This window comes from Balaenoptera musculus, chromosome 10, assembly GCF_009873245.2.
Source record: "Balaenoptera musculus isolate JJ_BM4_2016_0621 chromosome 10, mBalMus1.pri.v3, whole genome shotgun sequence".
Lineage (NCBI taxonomy): Eukaryota > Metazoa > Chordata > Mammalia > Artiodactyla > Balaenopteridae > Balaenoptera > Balaenoptera musculus.
Window position 1 is genome coordinate 53,513,708 of NC_045794.1, and position 18,683 is coordinate 53,532,390.

Here is an 18,683-nt window from a genome sequence, read left to right on the forward strand (position 1 = left end):
TCTAAGTTCATACAATGTCTTTCCTACTTTTTGAGTGTTAAAATATTTCTTTAATGACATGACTGTGATAACGGATGGGATTTTTTAAGTCCTTAACTGGAAAATAAAAAGAAAGTTAACAGTCTTACGTCAATATTCCTAATCACTTAAAAATATTTTTGATCTGTGAAATTGAAAGTTTGAGGCTCCCTGATTTTTGTGGTCTATGAACCAAATAGGATACATAAACACTGTTTAAGGCTCAAGGACCCGGCTTGACTAGGGAGGATATTCTGGCATCTAGCAAGACTCTCCCCTAAGCTATTATCTCCATGTGGGGTGACTCTCATCATTGGGGCCACTTTCAGTTTTTTAGCGGGAAAAATGAAGGATGGAAGATGATCAGTGAAGAAGAGGCTATGTTGGACTCATGAATGACCCTAAAAAACATTTTCATGTGATTGTTGTCTGCACTGGGTGCCGAAATAAACTGACACCGGGGGAGAGCTCTACATAGCCATTGACATTAGGGATGTCAAACATAATCGATTAATTGTGGCTGCCTGGAAAATACTGAGAATACCATGACCTATTAGCAAGGTTGTCTTGGGTGTGGAAGAGGTCATTTCTGCTGTAATTAAGAAATACCTTGGGATGAATCAGTAAATCCATCTTTCTTACCTGTGTGCCACACTGCCTTTCTTGATATCTGATATGACCAGGGGGTCTCCTGGTTTTCTACTAGATGGTGCTGTAATAATGAAGATAGAATAGTCACATCTTTATATCCACGATTCACCCACTACTGTACAGGTCTCACTGTATAGCAACCATTAAGGCAAGTACAGTTTGTATGCAAAGCAAAGAGAATCAGCAAATGAATTTAAAAATGCGCATATTACCCCTTCTTGATAGAAAAATATGTTTGTGTTAAAGTACTCATAAACTTGAAAACTAAAGCAAAGTTACTTTAAATCTGCAATTGGAGAAAGCAATTGAAAAGCGGCCCATCTGGATTAAATCTATTTCAATCTGTGATTCTCAAGAGAGGGAGGTGAAGAGTGAATAGTCCAACAGAAAAGTGTATTAAAAGCAATTAGGGGCTCCCCTTGGTGGTACTTACATGTGATCCCTTCTCCTACCCATTCTTTCACTCCTTACCAGTGAGAAGACACCACTCTTCATAGGATCCTGCCATATTACTCAAGTGTACTGGGTGGGAAAGTGGATGAGAATCACTAATGTAAATTTTTTCTTTCCCCAGAAGGATATCTTTTGCTAGAAAGACTGCAAATATTAAAATTTTGCTCACAAATTCATATCTAGGATGCTCTGAAATGTTCAGAAATCTGACTGATGCTATTTATTTATATTTATATATATATTCATATTTAAACATGTACATGTAACTTTTATTGAGTTTATAGCTAAATCTATTATCCTGCACAGTGGTCAGTTTTGGGCTTTATAATTTTTCTTAGGAATATTTCCCTTTGGTGATAATGAAATAATAATAATGAAAAGCCATTAGGAATGAGTCTACTTAGACTTAATCCTCAAAATGAACTAGAGTCCATATTTAAGTACAAAAATATCATCTTGACCTAGAAAGTTTACATTTAATTTAGGAGTGCGATAATTAAAATGAACATACCAACATTTATAAACAACAATTTGCCTCCAAGAGGAGATGTTTTACCAACCTGAAGCCTGGAGTGATTTCTTTTTAAGGATCATTAAAAGGCGCCTAATGTAAGATTTTATTATAAACAGTCTGATCACCCCATAATAATCATAGAACCATATCATATCCCATAATCCCATTTGAATCCCAGGAAAATGTTTATGCACAAGAACAGATGGTTTAATATCGTAACACATCGTTGAAAGAAAAAGCAAACACATATACCAATACCTTACCCACTGTCTGAGTCAGTCCACAGTAAATGTTAATGGGACTTCATCCAATCATTATTCTTAGCTTCTAGCAAAGAATGCAAGACATTCTGTTCACTATAATTAATTCATAATTTAAACCTTCACTCAATGATTTGATATAATTCCACTAGAGAAATATAAACATCCAGCGGTTTTACTCATATTACATTTCAGAACAGCAAATTGTTCTGGGCACAGGGCACAAAAACGAAAACTTTGTTATGACCAGCAAATACAACTTTCCTAGCATCTGCCAATAACTTTACACGATATTTTTCCAAGCTTTAGTAACCATCACAGAGCACTCAATGTTTCCCTTGGTTTTTAAAAAAATTCATTTTCCACTGAAATGCACTAAAACAAAATAGTATAGGCAATGAAATACATCAAACCCATCTCTGTCATCCTTCTAACAGAGGAAAATAACACTGTGACCTCTGGACAAACCCACACAGCTTTGCAGAGAGGTGTGAAACTTCTAATGGTCTATAGACACGTATGGTGCCCATTTCACGTTTACTACGTTCTTCTCTTTCTCCTTTAATCAAGTGCATACTTGAGGTTTGAAAGGTTCATCAGGGTGGATGCCCATTGGAGTGATGAAGTTGAGCCCAGAAGTGGCTCCAAATCTGTATGAGCTCCTGACACTATCACTACCATGCTTACCAGGCACATTACATGTGGCCACGCCTTTGGGGCTTTGAGGGCTCAGTCAGGGTTTGCACACCCTGGTACCATGTTTTATTTTATATTTCTTTAAAAAAATTTTTTTATTCAAGTATAGTTGATTTACAATGTTATGTTAATTTCTGCTGTACAGCAAAGTGACTCAGTTATACGTATATATACATTCTTTCTTTATATTCTTTTCCATTATGGATTATCACAGGATATTGAATATAGTTCTCTGTGCTATACAGTAGGACCTTGGGGTTGTTTATCCATTCTATATATAATAGTTTACATCTGCTAACCTCAACTTCCCAATCCATCCCTCCCCCACTCCCCTTCCCCTTGACAGCCACAAGTCTGTTCTCTATATCTGTGAGTCTGTTTCTGTTTCATAAATAAGTGCATTTGTGTCATATTTTAGATTCCACACATAAGTGATATTATATGTTATCTGTCTTTCTCTTTCTGACTTACTTCATTTAGTATGATAATCTCTAGGTCCATCCATGTTGCTGCAAATGGCATTATTTCATTCTTTTTTACGGCCGAGTAGTATTTCATTGTATATATGTACCACATCTTCTTTATTCATTCATTTGTCGATGGACATTTAGATTGTTTCCACGTCTTGGCTATTGTGAATAGACCTAGCACCATGTTTTGTTTTTTTTTTTTTTGAGCCTATATTATTTATTTATTTATTTTTTAACATATTTATTGGAGTATAATTGCTTTACAATGGTGTGTTAGTTTCTGCTTTATAACAAAGTGAATCAGCTATACATATACATATATCCCCATATCTCCTCCCTCTTGCATCTCCCTCCCACCCTCCCTATCCCACCCCTCTAGGTGGTCACAAAGCACCGAGCTGATCTCCCTGTGCCATGCAGCTGCTTCCCACTAGCTATCTATTTTACATTTGGTAGTGTATATATGTCCGTGCCACTCTGTCACTTCGTCCCAGCTTACCCTTCCACCCCCCCCCGTGTCCTCAAGTCCATTCTCTACGTTCACGTCTTTATTCCTGTCCTGCCCCTAGGCTCTTGAGAACCATTTATTTTTATTTTTTTTAGATTCCATATATATGTGTTGGCATACGGTATTTATTTTTCTCTTTCTGACTTACTTCACTCTGTATGACAGACTCTAGGTCCATCCACCTCACTACAAATAACTCAATTTCGTTTCTTTTTATGGCTGAGTAATATTCCACTGTATATATGTGCCACATTTTCTTTATCCATTCATCTGTCGATGGACACTTAGGTTAGCACCATGTTTTGATTCTTCTCTGAGGAAGGTACAAACCAAGCATGCTTTGCTTGACTTGTAGTGTTTTAAAAAATTAGTTAACAACATTTTAAAAGTAGTAGATTTCATACAGATGTACAGCTTCTTTTAAAAAATTAGAGAGGCAATATGGTATAGTGATGAAGAGGCAAGATTTGGCAGCCAGAATGCTTGGGTTCCAAATCCTGCCTCTTCCACATATAAGCCATGTATGCCCAAGCACACAGTGTTCAGACACCTTAGTTTCCTGGTCTGTGAAACGGTGATAAAGAACAACAGTGCTGATCTCATACAGTTTTTGTTGTAAGGATTGCGTTTTTCTATGTAAAGTGACTGGAGCAGTGCGCATACAATACACTACATAAGTGTTTATTATGATGATTATCCAGCAACAATGGACTCACTTTCCCACTCTCTCCTTCAGATGGAGCCTTCCATCTCTAATTTGCCACTGTCCTCATTGGAAGGATCTCACTTCCTGACTTGCCTCACCTCTGAGGGCTTTGTGACCCTTTGAGCGAGAATACATTAGCACTCACTCAGTGCTTTGAATTTGCTTGGAGTTCTCCATTGAACAATTCTGTGAAATCCATTGAACTGAAGTTCACAGAGTCATCCATCGAACACATATTCATTGAACACCAACTATGAGCTAGGCACGTCTGCTCTGGGCACTGGCCATGAAATCCTGGAGAAAAGCTGGATAAAAAGGGGAGACGGGGGGACTTCCTTGGTGGTCCAGTGGCTAAGACTCCACAATCCCAGTGCAGGGGGCCCGGGTTCGATCCCTGGTCAGGGAACTAGATCCCACGTGCCGCAACTAAGAGTTTGCATGCCGCAACTGAAAAAAAAAAAAATCTCGCATGCTGCCTCTTTCTATTATGAAAGATGAGAAGTCAGTTCTCTTCCACCTCTACATCACCACCATATTCAGACACAGTTCTTGTCTCCCCATTCTTCCAATACAGTTTTGTCATTTTTTGTAAAATCGATATTTAGCATTTACTTTAGTATGACTGCAAACAGTATTGGAAGACAAGTCATATTGCATGGCATGATTACCTGCCTTTTCTACAGGATATATTTTCTGTTGTCTTGATGTCTTTGTTGGCTTAATTTTCTTGTGTTCACCATGAATTCAACTCCTCAGATTTGTAATCTCTCAACATGTTATATCATATCAAGAATTCTATTAGAGGTTTCCAACCCATCTGGAATGTTTGCTTTCTAGGGTTACTACACAGACCTTGGGAACTTCCTTCCCACAGACCCTGGGAACCCAGAGTTTCTTTTCACTCCCGTTAAATTAATTAAAGAAGGAGGCCATTAGACTGAGGTGGCTCTACTGCTGTGGTAGCCCAAGGAAGCCAACCAAAACCTAAGCTTTTACAAGGTTATGAAATCAAAATACTAAGGACAACCAGTCACAAACAGCCAACTAGGCTTTAAGCTACAGCCAGTTAAATAATTTCCTTTCTTTGCCTCTGCTCTTCCTATATCTGTCTTTCCCCAGACTCCTGCTGGGGGAGCATTCTTAACTACTTCTGGTTTGGTGCTGCCAGATTTGAATCAATTTTTTTGCTCAAATAAACTCTTAGAATGTTTAATATGCCTCGGTTTACCTTTTAACAATCTCTCTTGCATCCTTGGAGCCCTTGCATCCTGAATCCAATTCTCCCTCTTTCTGGCTTTACACTCTTTTGGTGGTTGGTATGCGTTCTCTGATAGCTTCCTGAGGAAGAGTGCATGGGAGGAGAGTATTTTGAATTCTTGCATAGGTGTCTTTTTTTTACTTCCACCTTCACTAGATGGAGAATTCTAGGCTGGAAATTTCTTTTCCCTCAGAATTTTGAAGGCACTCTTCCACTGGTTTCTAGATTCCAGAACTGCTATTTGTTGAGAAGCCTGACGCCATTCTGATTACTCGGTTATTATTTGTGTTCTGATACACTGTGTGAAAACTGCCCACCCCCACTGGAAGCCTGTAGGATTGTCTTTTTCTCCCAGTTTTCAAATCTCATGATGACATGCCTTGGTGTGGGTCTGTTTTCATCCATAGCTCATGGACCCATACATCTGGAAACTTATATCCATCAATTCTAGGAAATTTATGAAAATATATCCTTGATGCTTTTCTCTCCTCTTTCTTTTTGTAACGTCTATTATTTGGATATTGTGTTATTTGGACTCATCTTGTATAATTTTCCTATTTACTCTAGATTCTTCATTTATTTATTTGTTGTTTTGTCCTAATTTCTAGAAATCTTCCTCAACACTTTTTCCAGTATTTCTGTTGAACTCCTTCATTTCTGCCATATTTTTACTTTTCAAGAGCTCTTTGTTCCCCTCTGGAGGCTACTGTGTAATAGTATTCAGGGCCTCCCACCCAGGGATACAAATGATGTTAATGATCTTTTTGTTTTCTTTTTACAGTTTTCTTCTTTCTGCATGTGGTTTCTGTTTTTCTTCTTTGTTTTTGGTGATAGTCTTGCATCTTAGATTCTTTCCTCCAAGTGCCTGTGTTTTTCTTAGCTGTCTGTTCACATCACAGATGGCTCTGCAAAGAAGCTGTTTGAAAGCTTGGTGCCCTGAGTGGGGCTCCTGGATTACGGTCGTCACTGTATAGTTCAGGCCAGACTGCTTCTTTGGGTCAGATGGCACTGATTCTTCCTCCAGCTCGGAGGGGATTAAGCCTGGATACCTGGCTTCTTTGAGCTTCTGTGAGAAGACCAGCAGCCTCCTCATTCAGTGTTTCACTGAATCTCTGCTTTCAGAGCTGGACTGGTACACTCAGCTGTGCCCTCCCAATCCAGAGACCCTCCCTTTCACGTTTTCCAGAGGATAAAACTAGGCTCTGCCAGGAAGAGGAGGGGTGCTTGGCGGTTCTGAGTTGGGGAAGGCATCTGAGGGACTCATTCATTCTTAACAGACTTTCAACCAATCCCCCTGTCTTCTTACTCTCCCATCACTCTTGCTTCCAGAAGTTCCTGATTCCACCTCTCTGACTTGCTGGGAGTTTAGGATGCAAATCAGGGTCACTGTCAGCTTTCCTCTCTGCTTCTTTAAATCAATCTTTCTCCATCTTCTTTGCCACTTCCAAATTTGGTTGCTGTTATCTGTTTTTCTTTTCTTCTTCTCCTTATGAGTTTCTGCCTCCTGAAAAATCTTATACTGTCATTTTAAGATGGGGGTTTGGGGTAGGAGCAGGGCTAAATGCGTGTTTTCAAACTAGCATCTTTTGACTCATGAAGCTTTAAAATCACTGGTCGTCTGTCACTGTCAGAAACTGGTTCTCACAGTGAATTTGGATTCTTTTCTTCTCAAACAGTTGTTGGAAGAGGTAGAAAATGACAGTCCCTATCTTTTGTTTAAAACACTTTTTCTGTATCTGAAGACAGGTGAAATCTTCTGCAGTGTGAAGCTAATTAAATGTGAATCATTCTAAGAACATTCTATAATGTCTAGCCATTCATGGAACTTACTCTGCTGGTCAAGGTACTTTGCTCAAAGGGCCTGATAAACTGTCCAAACTACACTGGAGAAGCACACACACACACACACACACACTCACTCACACAATCATTCAATTTTACTTTCATTGTAACCATATAAATATGTGCATATATATATATATATATATATATATATATATATATATATATATATACACACACACACATATATATATATTACCTGGCAAGTAAAACTGGTTATTTGATTTGAAATGGACCAGTGAGTAGAGTTTTTATTGCAAAGTTGGCAAAAAACCATGAACCTTTCTCTTCTAAATACATTTAAGACTTAAGGCGAAAATGACAGACTTGTTGTTCTTGTTATAAAGGCTGCTTTATGATTTTACAAAAAATAAAGCAAGGCTTTGTTCCTGCAGACAATTCAGTCACAACTAAAATGGAAAGCCAACAAATTAACTGCATTCACAAAATGCTGTCTTTTGCTTTTCTAGTATAGGATCTGGGAAGATTCATCAATCAGATGGTGAGAGGGATGAGTGTTAACATTAACACAGCCAGTGTTGTCAGACAGAAAGCGTGTGAATCCCTGTTTGGCCTTTTATTAGCTCTGGGTCTTTGGGCAGCTTATCCAGCTGTGTAAAATGGGCACAGATGTTACAGGGCCACTTTCAGGATTAAATGAGAAAACACATATAAACTGCTTAGCACCATGCACGGTACAAAGTAGATAGAACTGTCTTGTAATAAAACCTCAAAAGAAAACATCGATACCGAAAGGTCTTTACTGACAACTACACATGGCAGAGACAACCACAGTTCTCTGACCTGAAAGGCAGGTGAGCTGCATTGGAGGGTATGGGCTCTGGTTTCTGATTGGCTGAGGTGTCAGAGCTTCAGGACACTGCTTCTTGTCCCAAATTGCATCCTTCTGCCAGGCTGTTCTACTTTATTTGCTATAATAAATTACTCCATATCATAGCAATAAAATCTATAAAAGTAATGCCTGATGCTAATGTGCTATGAATGTCTCATCAGGAACTTAAGAAAATTAGTCTATAACTGCTCACCACATCCAAAATCAGAGGGACTCATTTCTCAGTCAATTAGGTATGAAGAGTGAGCCTTAAGCCAAGTGTGAAGGCGCTGACGGTACGCTCCCCGAGATGGAGGCCTATTTCTCACTACTCAGAGCTTTCACAAGATGAAGATACAGAAAGAGGACTTTGTATAAAGATAGTGAGAAACATTCATAAACCCCTGTAGTGCCTCAGTTTCCCTAACAGTACCTGTGTGTGTATGAGTGAGAAGAGGGTCCTTTGATTTCCTACTTAGGTAGGATAATTACGACTGGCACTAAATTTTGTGGGGTAGAGCCTTGCTTAAAATATTTCATGAGGCTCTATGTGGAAAATAAATATCGATCATTATAATAATTAACATTCATTACGGTTCACAATGTGTTCTGGGCACCTTACATACACTAACTCATTTAATTTTCTCAACAATGCTACAAAGAAGGTAATGAGCACGCCATTTTATAGACCAGGAAACTCAGTACAGAGAGGTCAAGAGAGTTGGGAAGTGGGGCAGTCTGGGCTCTGAGTCCTTGCTCTTCATCATTTTCCAAGTTCATGCTTCTTCAGTTCATGCAACAGACTTTGCACAAACATCTATGTTCCTAATTGCCCTCAGAGGCTCACTTCCTGGGGGGCACACTGGTTAGAAGAACATTGTTTACAAACTCCTCATCCACTCCTTCAACGAAGACAGGGATTAAACAAGCATCTTGTATGTACCAGGAACTGTGCTAGACCTCAGGAATTTACTATTTCGTAACAATGAAAATGGATTCTTTTTTTTTTTTTCTTTAGCAAATTCTGCTTTCTCATCTGGCAAATATGAGTATTTTCCACGAGGAGGCACAAACTCAGGATGGTGATGATTAGTTGTGTAAATGGAGCTGGAGCTCTAGAAGGACTGACAGGCATGTCTGATGAGCTTACGTATCATTTCTTCATCCAGGAATGGCACAAAACTTTTAGCTTCCACGAATAGCTTTAGCCTACAGCTGGCTAAAATTCAAGCAGTTTTGTGGGGTTTTGGGATAGTTTCCACGATTGGTATTAAAATCAGTTTTAGTACGTATGTAGCATCATCATAAAGCATAATTTTACATGATTCTTTACGTGAAGAAAATGTTTTGCAGTTGTATGTACATGCCACACTTGAAACAAACTGAACATATAAATACTGACTTTGAAAAAGGAATCTATCACAGGATTAGTTTTTTTTTTTGTTTGTTTTGTTTTTTTTCTTTCTTTCTTTTTTTTTTTTTACCAGATTTTTAAAAATATTTTATTCAAATCACATTTATTTTAAATTTATTTATTTATTTATTTATGGCTGTGCTGGGTCTTCGTTTCTGTGCGAGGGCTTTCTCCAGTTGCGGCAAGCGGGGGCCACTCTTCATCGCGATGCGCGGGCCTCTCACTATCGCGGCCTCTCTTGTTGCAGAGCACAGGCTCCAGACGCGCAGGCTCAGTAATTGTGGCTCACGGGCCTAGTTGCTCCGCGGCATGTGGGATCCTCCCAGACCAGGGCTCGAACCCGCGTCCCCTGCACTGGCAGGCAGACTCTCAACCACTGCGCCACCAGGGAAGCCCACAGGATTAGTTTTTAAAGGGATACTCTCGTTTATAGTTAAATTACATTTTTTTTTTTTTTTTTTTTAAAGGATTTTGTGATTTCTTTTGTTTTGGATTAATTGATGGGCTGCAAGTTCCTTGCGTTTTTTTTATTTATTTATTTTATTTTATTTTTTTGGCTGTGTTGGGTCTTCGGTTCGTGCGAGGGCTCTCTCTAGCTGAGGCAAGTGGGGGCCACTCTTCATCGCGGTGCGGGGACCGCTCTTCATCGCGGTGCGCGGGCCTCTCACCATCGCGGCCCCTCCCGTTGCGGGGCACAGGCTCCAGACGCGCAGGCTCAGCAGTTGTGGCTCACGGGCCCAGCCGCTCTGCGGCATGTGGGATCCTCCCAGACCAGGGCTCGAACCCGTGTCCCCTGCATTAGCAGGCAGACTCTCAACCACTGCGCCACCAGGGAAGCCCGTTAAATTACATTTTTATGTATATTAATTTTTAAGAATAAATCTATTGCGATTTGCCATATGATCCTGCAATCCCACTCCTGAGCATATATCTGGACAAAGCTATAACTCACAAAGATACATGCACCCCTAGGTTCATAGCAGCACTATTTACAATAACCAAGGTGTGGAAACAACCTAAATGTCCATGGACAGATGAATGGATAAAGAAGATATGGTATATATATGGGCTCTGGTATATATGGGCATTTATATGTGTGTATATATATATATATATATATATATATATACACACACACACACACACACACACACACACAATGGAATATTACTCAGCCATAAAAAAGAATGAAATAATGCCATTTGCAGCTATGTACATGGATGGACCTAGACATTATCATACTAAGTGCAGTAAGTCAGAAAGAGAAAGACAAATACCATATGATATCACTTATATGTGGAATCTAAAATATGACACAAATGAACTTATCTATGAAACAGAAAGAGACTCACAGACATAGAGAACAGACCTGTGGTTGCCAAGGGGGAGGGGGAGGGGGAAGGGAAAGATTGGGAGTTTGGGATTAGCAGATGCAAACTATTATATATAGAATGGATAAACAACAAGGTCCTACTGTATAGCATAGGCAACTATATTCAATATCCTGTGATAAACCATAATGGAAAATAAAATAAATAAAACTGTTTTTCAAATAAAAAAGAATAAATCTATTGCATTAAAAAAGACCATCCTCTTAAGTAAAATTTGAGAGTTAAATTACAGTGTGGCAAACTGTGTGGTAAGAGGAGCTGCTGAGGAACAGGTGTCTTCTGTAGATGCACCAGTAGTAAGCATTTCTAAGGACTCAAAACTTAGTATTGGGCCGTGGCACTCAGAGTGTCTTTACTGAATGGAGGCAGGAGGAAGAAAGAATGGGGTGGAAGCAGGGTCTCTGCCTGCAGCCAGTAGGCTCTACACTGCGCAACTCCAAGAGGTACCACGTTCACGGCCAATTCTGATGGAATAAATGTATGGAATGGAATAGACAGGAATAAATGAGAGCAGGGTTAAAGTTACATGGGGGTTGCAGAAGCCACGTGGAGCCCCAAATACTTTTAGAAGAGTAAGTTCTAATGAGCTCTCTCTTAATCTCAGTAAGCACAGCTCGTGACAGAACAGTGGCATACCATCTTTGCTTCGTAATGAACAGACCGAAAGGGGAAGCGACCCAGTTAAAGGCGTAAATGACTGTAGTAGCAACTAGAATAGGTCTGGAGTCTCCAAAGTCCCATTTCATCTTTCTACTGACTCTACAGAGGAACGTCAGATCCATCAGTCCTACTTTTCTCCCAGTACTGGGGGTTGGGGGAGATACAGGCTCTTATACACATGGCTTCTTGTTCTGAACATTGATTCCATATTGTAGTACCACTATTTTTGGTGTTGCATTAGATATATGTGATTTATTGGTTATTAATAAAACTTCATTTTCGGTGTTAAATGTATATGGTCAAAGTTGAATTGGACGGCTCCCATTTCATACACCCACTTGAGAACTCTTTGTTTTTGCCTTAGCCACTGATGTAACTGCTGTCCGACAGAGTGCAGTGAGGCACCTTTATGTAGCCTCTTCACTCTCTGGAAGGGACCACACCTTGGTCACAGACGTTGCTTCTAGGTCTCCTTTGGTCTTCATGCATTAATCATGTGCTTCATTTTCTTGGAGCATTTATGGATGAACTTAGTTGATGGATATTAAAAGCACAGAGACCTCAATTTCCATTCTATAAATTTCCACTGGGGCTCAAATTTTCAAAGTTGTTTTACCAAAGCACTTATAAATCTAGAGCCTGAGGAAAAGAGGGAATTAAACACATTTATATGTCCTCCTTTTCTTTTTGGCTTGGTTACCCAGGCACCTTGTACCATGGAGGAATTCAGGAAGTTACTAAAGAAAAAGACATTATTTCATTCTTGCAAAATGAATTATAGATGCATAGTGGACAGATGGGAAGATAGTCTCAATAGATTATTGTGAAAACTTAATCTACACTATGTTAAAATGTAGAGAACCTCTGTGCCTTCATATGCCATCTAATTATTCATGTGGGATATGTGAGACATATTTATTGAGTACTTACTCATTATTTGCCAGGGACTATACTAGGTATATAAATGTTATTTTATTTAATACTTTGAATAACCTACAAAATGAGGATGTTTTGCAGATATCCTTATTTCCATTTTATAGGTGAAGAAACCTGAGACTGAAGAGAGTTACAGTAACTTCCCCGTTCACACAGCTATTAAGCGCTGGAGGGTGACCAGCTCCACAGTTTTGTACCATTAGGTAGAAACTTAGCAATGAAACTTAAAACATTTGCCACACCTGTAAACCATTTGAGAATACACTTTTCTAATGTCTTCCTAAAACTCTGCATTTTAAAAGATATCACTTGTACTTACAACTTATGGTTATTCCAAGTTCCACACTGTGTTTCTTAGGGAGCTTTACATGAAATGTTCCACTACTCGGGATGACAGACTCTGTAATTTCAAAACAAAAAAGAATGTGTTTATAGAAGACTAGGAAGATTGGAGCACCAGTCAATGAAAATGCATCAGGAATACTTGTATCATCATAATCATCTGTAGTTAAAGCTGTAGGAATTGACATAAAATCCTGATAAACTAAGCTCCTTGTGAAGAACAGACGTCTTATCCACAGGCAACAGTGCATAATTCACAGCAACAGTCGAGTTCCATGTTTTTAAAGTGTGATTCAGACAGCATCTCCATCAAATTTACCTAGGATGCAAGTTAAAAATATAGATTCCTGAATCATCTCAGATCTGTGGAATCCAAATCTCTGAAGACAAGGCCTAGAAATCTGCATTTTAAACATATTCTCCAGGTGATTCTTAGGTATACTAAAGTTGAAGAACCAAAAGTAGTTATATTCTTTTCTCCCCCCAACCATATTTTTTGTAGAGTTTATTATTCAGCAGTGCTTTCTTTTTTTTCATTCATAGCTGGGGGAGATCGATTTCAGGAAAGATTTCAGTTAGCTATGATGGTTGTTGATTTGGAGGAGGACAGGTGTGCCTGAATTTGTAAGGTAAATGTGGAAAAGTACACTTAAAGGTGTAGAAGCAGGAGTGATATTCAAAATATCTCACAACCAGAATGGTCCTGACCACAACCAACCAGACTGAATGCTGAGCAGAGTTGGAACAAAGGGACCCAGGAGGTCCCACTGCACCAAGGATGACCCTCTAGTTTCTGGATCATGGGGAGGTTTCAGGGAGGAGCAGGAGGGCAGGGGGCACTGGAACAGAGCGAAGTATTGGCCAACCAGTAGAGAAGTAAGCTAATGTAGCAACAGAGAGGGAAGCGGTGTGTACTGCTCGACTCTCAACCTTGGACAGATCTACTGTGATTTTACCAGGGCGTGACTAGTATTTGAGAAAGAAAAGAATTGCTACATATTCTTAAATATATTCTTAAAATTCCTCTAACACTCTGGGAGGTCTTCAATTCGAGACAAGGTTAAAATGGAAATATCCTCTGAAGAGATAACATCTATTCACACTAAGTAGCTAATGACTATAATCCTTTCTTGAAGGTTTTAGAAAGGGGTGGGAAGGGTTGGCAAGAAACAAAGGAAACATTAGCATAAGAGGAGGCTTGTGGGATGGCGGAGTGAAACCACTTTTTCTGCTTGATTTTGCGCCAAGCTAGCTCCCAAACCGCCACAAAGAATTAACTACAGCTGCTGTGATGTGGGCAGAACTATTAGGTCCTCAGGCCCCTAGTCCAATTTGTTAATCACATTTTTAACACGTTTTGAGTCTCTGCAAAGCAGAGGTGAAAGTTGGGGTGGCCTCATGGAAACAGAGTACTTCCTTCCTTGATCTGCCTTAACCTGCTCTTCCTGGCCTTTTCTACTTGCCCATGAAGAATTTAGGCAGTAAACCTTTTATAAGACCAGAACCTGATCTTCCAACTCAGAGTAACTGCCATAGACAAACTGGAGAACACAATAAAATTTTGATTTTCCTGGGCCCTCCAGGCTTCTAGAAAGTCATCTGTAAAGAAGGTTCCCCAAACTGCCCTGGTAAGTTTCAGTCGGGGCTGCTGGGTAAAGGCAAGTCTGCCCCCTCTGGCCTCTTCCTTCTTCCCAGTTCTTTCCTCACTTCGCTGGGGCGTGAGGGAATCTGTCGCCTTCTCCCACTTCCTCCCTCTCTTCTTAATTCTCCTGTCCTGTCAGGTGTGGCCCCTTGAGTGTGACAGATGTTGTCCTCAACTAAGACTCAACTAAGATGTGCCAGGAAGTAACAACATATATTTATTTATTTATTCATGAAGAATTTGTATCCTTCCCATTTCCCAATCGGAACTTGAGATAGATAAAATTAGTTATTTCCCCCAGTAGATTTCAAAAAGACTGGCTAATTTTAATATATTGGGGCAGAAAAAGAGAAATGAGGTTAAGTAATAACCACCTTGGTATGCTTTACTTCCTTACTTCAGGTGCTCCAAGTATCACAAATATTTACTTCTAAAAGATCTCTCAAATCCTTCCTTTCATCTCTTTTCCGAATTTTTGTGAAGGCTAATTACTACCTCCTTCCCACCACCAAAAGAGAAAGTTTCGGAATTTGGAATTAGCATGCAGACTGGGGGCAGAGAGGGTATTTGGAAGAGGCTAGTTTGGCCCATATGCACCAATAGCCAGGCTGCAGAGAGTAGGCAGAAAGAAACAAGTGTACTTGAGGAGAGAGTGTGAGGTCTTGGAGAGAGCCAGTTAGCCTTGACAGCCCCTGGGTCTAGCTCTTAGGGGCTGCCTATTCCCCATCCTCAAAGGCTGTGAAACACCAGTGTGCTTCCAGGAAATGCCTCTCTTCTGTCTAAATTAGCTTGAGTGCATTTCTGTGGCTTGCAGCTGAAAGATCTCTTAATGAACACGTTGATCCAGTAGAGGAAACGGGATGGGAGCCAAACAGCAAGCCCCCATACAATGTTTGTGACTGTAGCAGGAATAAATTTTCCATTGCTTGGATGAAGTATGCCAAGTGGTCCATAAGTAAATGTATTAGAAGTTTTAGAGGAACAGCTTTGCTATTTAGAGAACTCATTTCATGTATGTTTGTTTTAGTGTTATCCGTTTTACGAAAACATTCTCTGTGAAAGGGCAGGGGAGCATAATGTATGTATACGTGTATCCACGTATGTATATGACATCTTGCCCAAGATGCTATACAAGTGAGTCTTTGATTCATAAGGGCCTGGAAAACACAGATCTAAAATAGTTACGATAGCAACATTTTGCTTTACATTTTTAAAAAAATTTATTTATTTTATTTATTTGTTATTTTTGGCTGCGTTGGGTCTTCTTTGCTGCGTGTGGGTTTTCTTTAGTTGCGGCGAGCTGGGGCTACTCTTCGTTGCAGTGTGCGGGCTTCTCATTGCAGTGGCTTCTCTTGTTGCGGAGCACAGGCTCTAGGCGCGCAGGCTTCGGTAGTTGTGGCACACAAGCTCAGTAGTTGTGGCTCGCGGGCTCTAGAGCGCAGGCTCAGTAGTTGTGGTGCACGGGCTTAGTTGCTCTGTGGCACGTGGGATCTTCCTGGACCAGGGCTCAATCCCACGTCCCCTGCATTGGCAGGCGGATTCTTAACCACTGTGCCACCAGGGAAGCCCTTGCTTTACATTTTTAATGCAGGGAATCTTGACCAAGATTAACACATTGTTAATGACACTGAAGGAGACATTATCACTTCCTGGAAAACAGTAATAGATCACTTTTGACTATATAAGATTTGAAATATTTATAATGATGAATAAATATCAACATATGAATCTCTTTGATCAAGCTGTGGCTTCATTTTAATCTTAAATGTCAACATGATTTATTTTCTATTTGGTAATTTTTCCCCCCATACAATTACTTGGTTGTTAAAGCCAAGGGACATTTAATTTGGGGTTTCTTAAGGAAATACTAATAAAGAGGAAGAAGATCCAATATTTGGAGAAACAACAGGTTTAGAGTAAGTAAACAGAACATTTATTTTCTTAGACTCCCATGTGATTATTCTGTGCTTCCCTGGTTTTGTTTTATCTTTGTTAATACTGTAATTAAAAACACATTTGGGTAAACAAAGGCCTCTTTCTTTCCAACTGGTCTGCTTTTTCTGCCCAAAGCATTCATTGTTGGCACAGTAAGATAACCACCACATCACAATTCATCAACCTGGACACCCTTGTGAGATTTGAAAAAATTAAGGAATTATAACGGGGGCAAATGTAAATGTTTAACTCCCACTCACACAGAGAAAAACACTGGGGATTCTAGTAATGATGGCAAACATCATTTGATAGGATTTTTCACTGAGGCTTCTTGCCAGGACAAAGCTGTATTTTTTCCAACAAAGTAACTTCAGCATTAAAGTAGAAACTTCAAGTATTCATGATATTGTACACTGCTATTTAAAAGACAGTACTGAAAAAGGCAGAATGTAAACTGTGCATATGTTATGATTATAGCTTTACAAAATTATATGTATGGTAAAGGACTTTGGTAAAGAAATATAAAAAAAATAAACTTTTATTAGAATGATGGGGTTATAAGTAACTTCAGCGTAAGAAAAATCCCTTTAACATTACTACAATTTGGACAGTGGTACCCATGTAAAAAGAGATAGATTTAGGCAAAAGTGTACTCACTGTCAAGCTTTTTAACCACTGTCTGTGTCACTTAGAATGTTTATAAAATAGAGATAGGTAATCTCTAAGATACAATAGTTTGAGAATTAGTGTCTGGGTATAATATATTTCTGAGGAAGAACTGGAAATGAATGATGGTTCATATCCAGACAATTAGGAGTGATACACATAAAATAAAAATGCATGTATAGCACAAGTAAATACTTAGTAGACACTGCTATGGAGAAGGTCAATTGTGCTGGCCATTCCACTACTGGAACGTAGTGAGTAGATGCTGCTCAAGATCCTACAGTGCACAGGATAGACACCCCCCCTCAACAAACAATGTCAGTAGGGCAGAGGCTCAGAAATCCTGCTGTTTCACGCTGGGAACCCTAATATCATTTTGAAGAGGGAGTGTAATACGATATGGAAAAGACAGATGCAAGTCAACAGAGCCGGGATCTACCATTCACTTTGCTGTATGACCTTGAGTTTCCCCACCTGAACCTCAGTTTTCCCATTCATAAATAAATGAAGGTATTGGATTATAATAGTCCTCCCGCCATGAATGTTCTACAATTATAAGTACATTCTGGGACCACTGGACAGCCTTCTTTGAAAGGTATTCCCTCAGTGCCATCTGACTGATCCTTCTAAGGTCTTTTACTGGCTTCTGCTTGGCCACAGCTGACGGGAAGGGGAAGATGCCACACCTAAGCTGGGCCAATTAGATGCTTTTTCTTGGGAATTAGAAGTTAAAAATGGCTGGTCCTGGCTGGGGATGTTAGCAAGGATAGGGCGATCATGTACAGTCAGAAGTCAGAGAAAACTTGTCCAGGGACAAAGGGAGCAGATGTGAAGAAACAAGCAGCACCAAGCGACCAGGAACCTCAGAGAAGCAATGGGTATGAAATCAATTCTTGGTGCAAATTGAAGTCCCTGATCCTAGTCCCTCGGGAGTGCCAACTGTACTGCATTCATTCATTCACCAAGTATTGGCTGAGAGCCTCCTGTATTCCAAGCGCTATTCTGGGTGCTGGGGTACATTCTTGAACAAAAGGCACAAAGTCCCTGACATCATAGATTTTCCTACTGGAGAAGACAAGACAATAAACAGATAAATATACCCCATAACATCATGGCGTAAGAAGGGATAAGAAGAGCTATAAATCTGGGCAAGGGGACAGACAGTGATAGATGTCGTGGAAGGCTTCTTGGAGCAATCTGAGCAAAGATCTGAACGAAGTGAGCAAACCACCCAGACATGCTGGGGAAGAGCTGCCCAGGCAGAGGGAACAGCAACTGCAGAGAGACTTTGATGGGATTGTGCATGTCGGGAGCAGCTAGTTCATACTCCCTCCTCATTCCAAGTCCTGCCCTCCTCCTGAGAGATTTCACCATGTGGGTGCTCCTCCCATCACTCTGCAGCCCCCACTCCCAGACCTCTGGTTGAATGATACTTGCGTCCACTCCGCTTCACTTCGGCAGCTCACTACCCTGAGCCTTACTTGACCTC

At 40.0% G+C, this 18,683-nt stretch overlaps 1 protein-coding gene across 3 annotated transcripts in view; it reads right to left on the reverse strand.

Moving 5' to 3' along the window:
* Positions 1–18,683, reverse strand: part of GRIP1 (glutamate receptor interacting protein 1) — a 720,504-nt gene that overhangs the window by 61,989 nt on the left and 639,832 nt on the right. For all 3 annotated transcript variants that reach the window (XM_036867337.1, XM_036867336.1, XM_036867335.1), the window contains 2 exons: positions 12,929–13,009; positions 661–730 (listed from right to left, as the gene is read on the reverse strand). In XM_036867337.1, the coding sequence (XP_036723232.1) occupies positions 661–730; positions 12,929–13,009 (151 nt within the window). The remainder of the gene's footprint in view (positions 1–660; positions 731–12,928; positions 13,010–18,683) is intronic.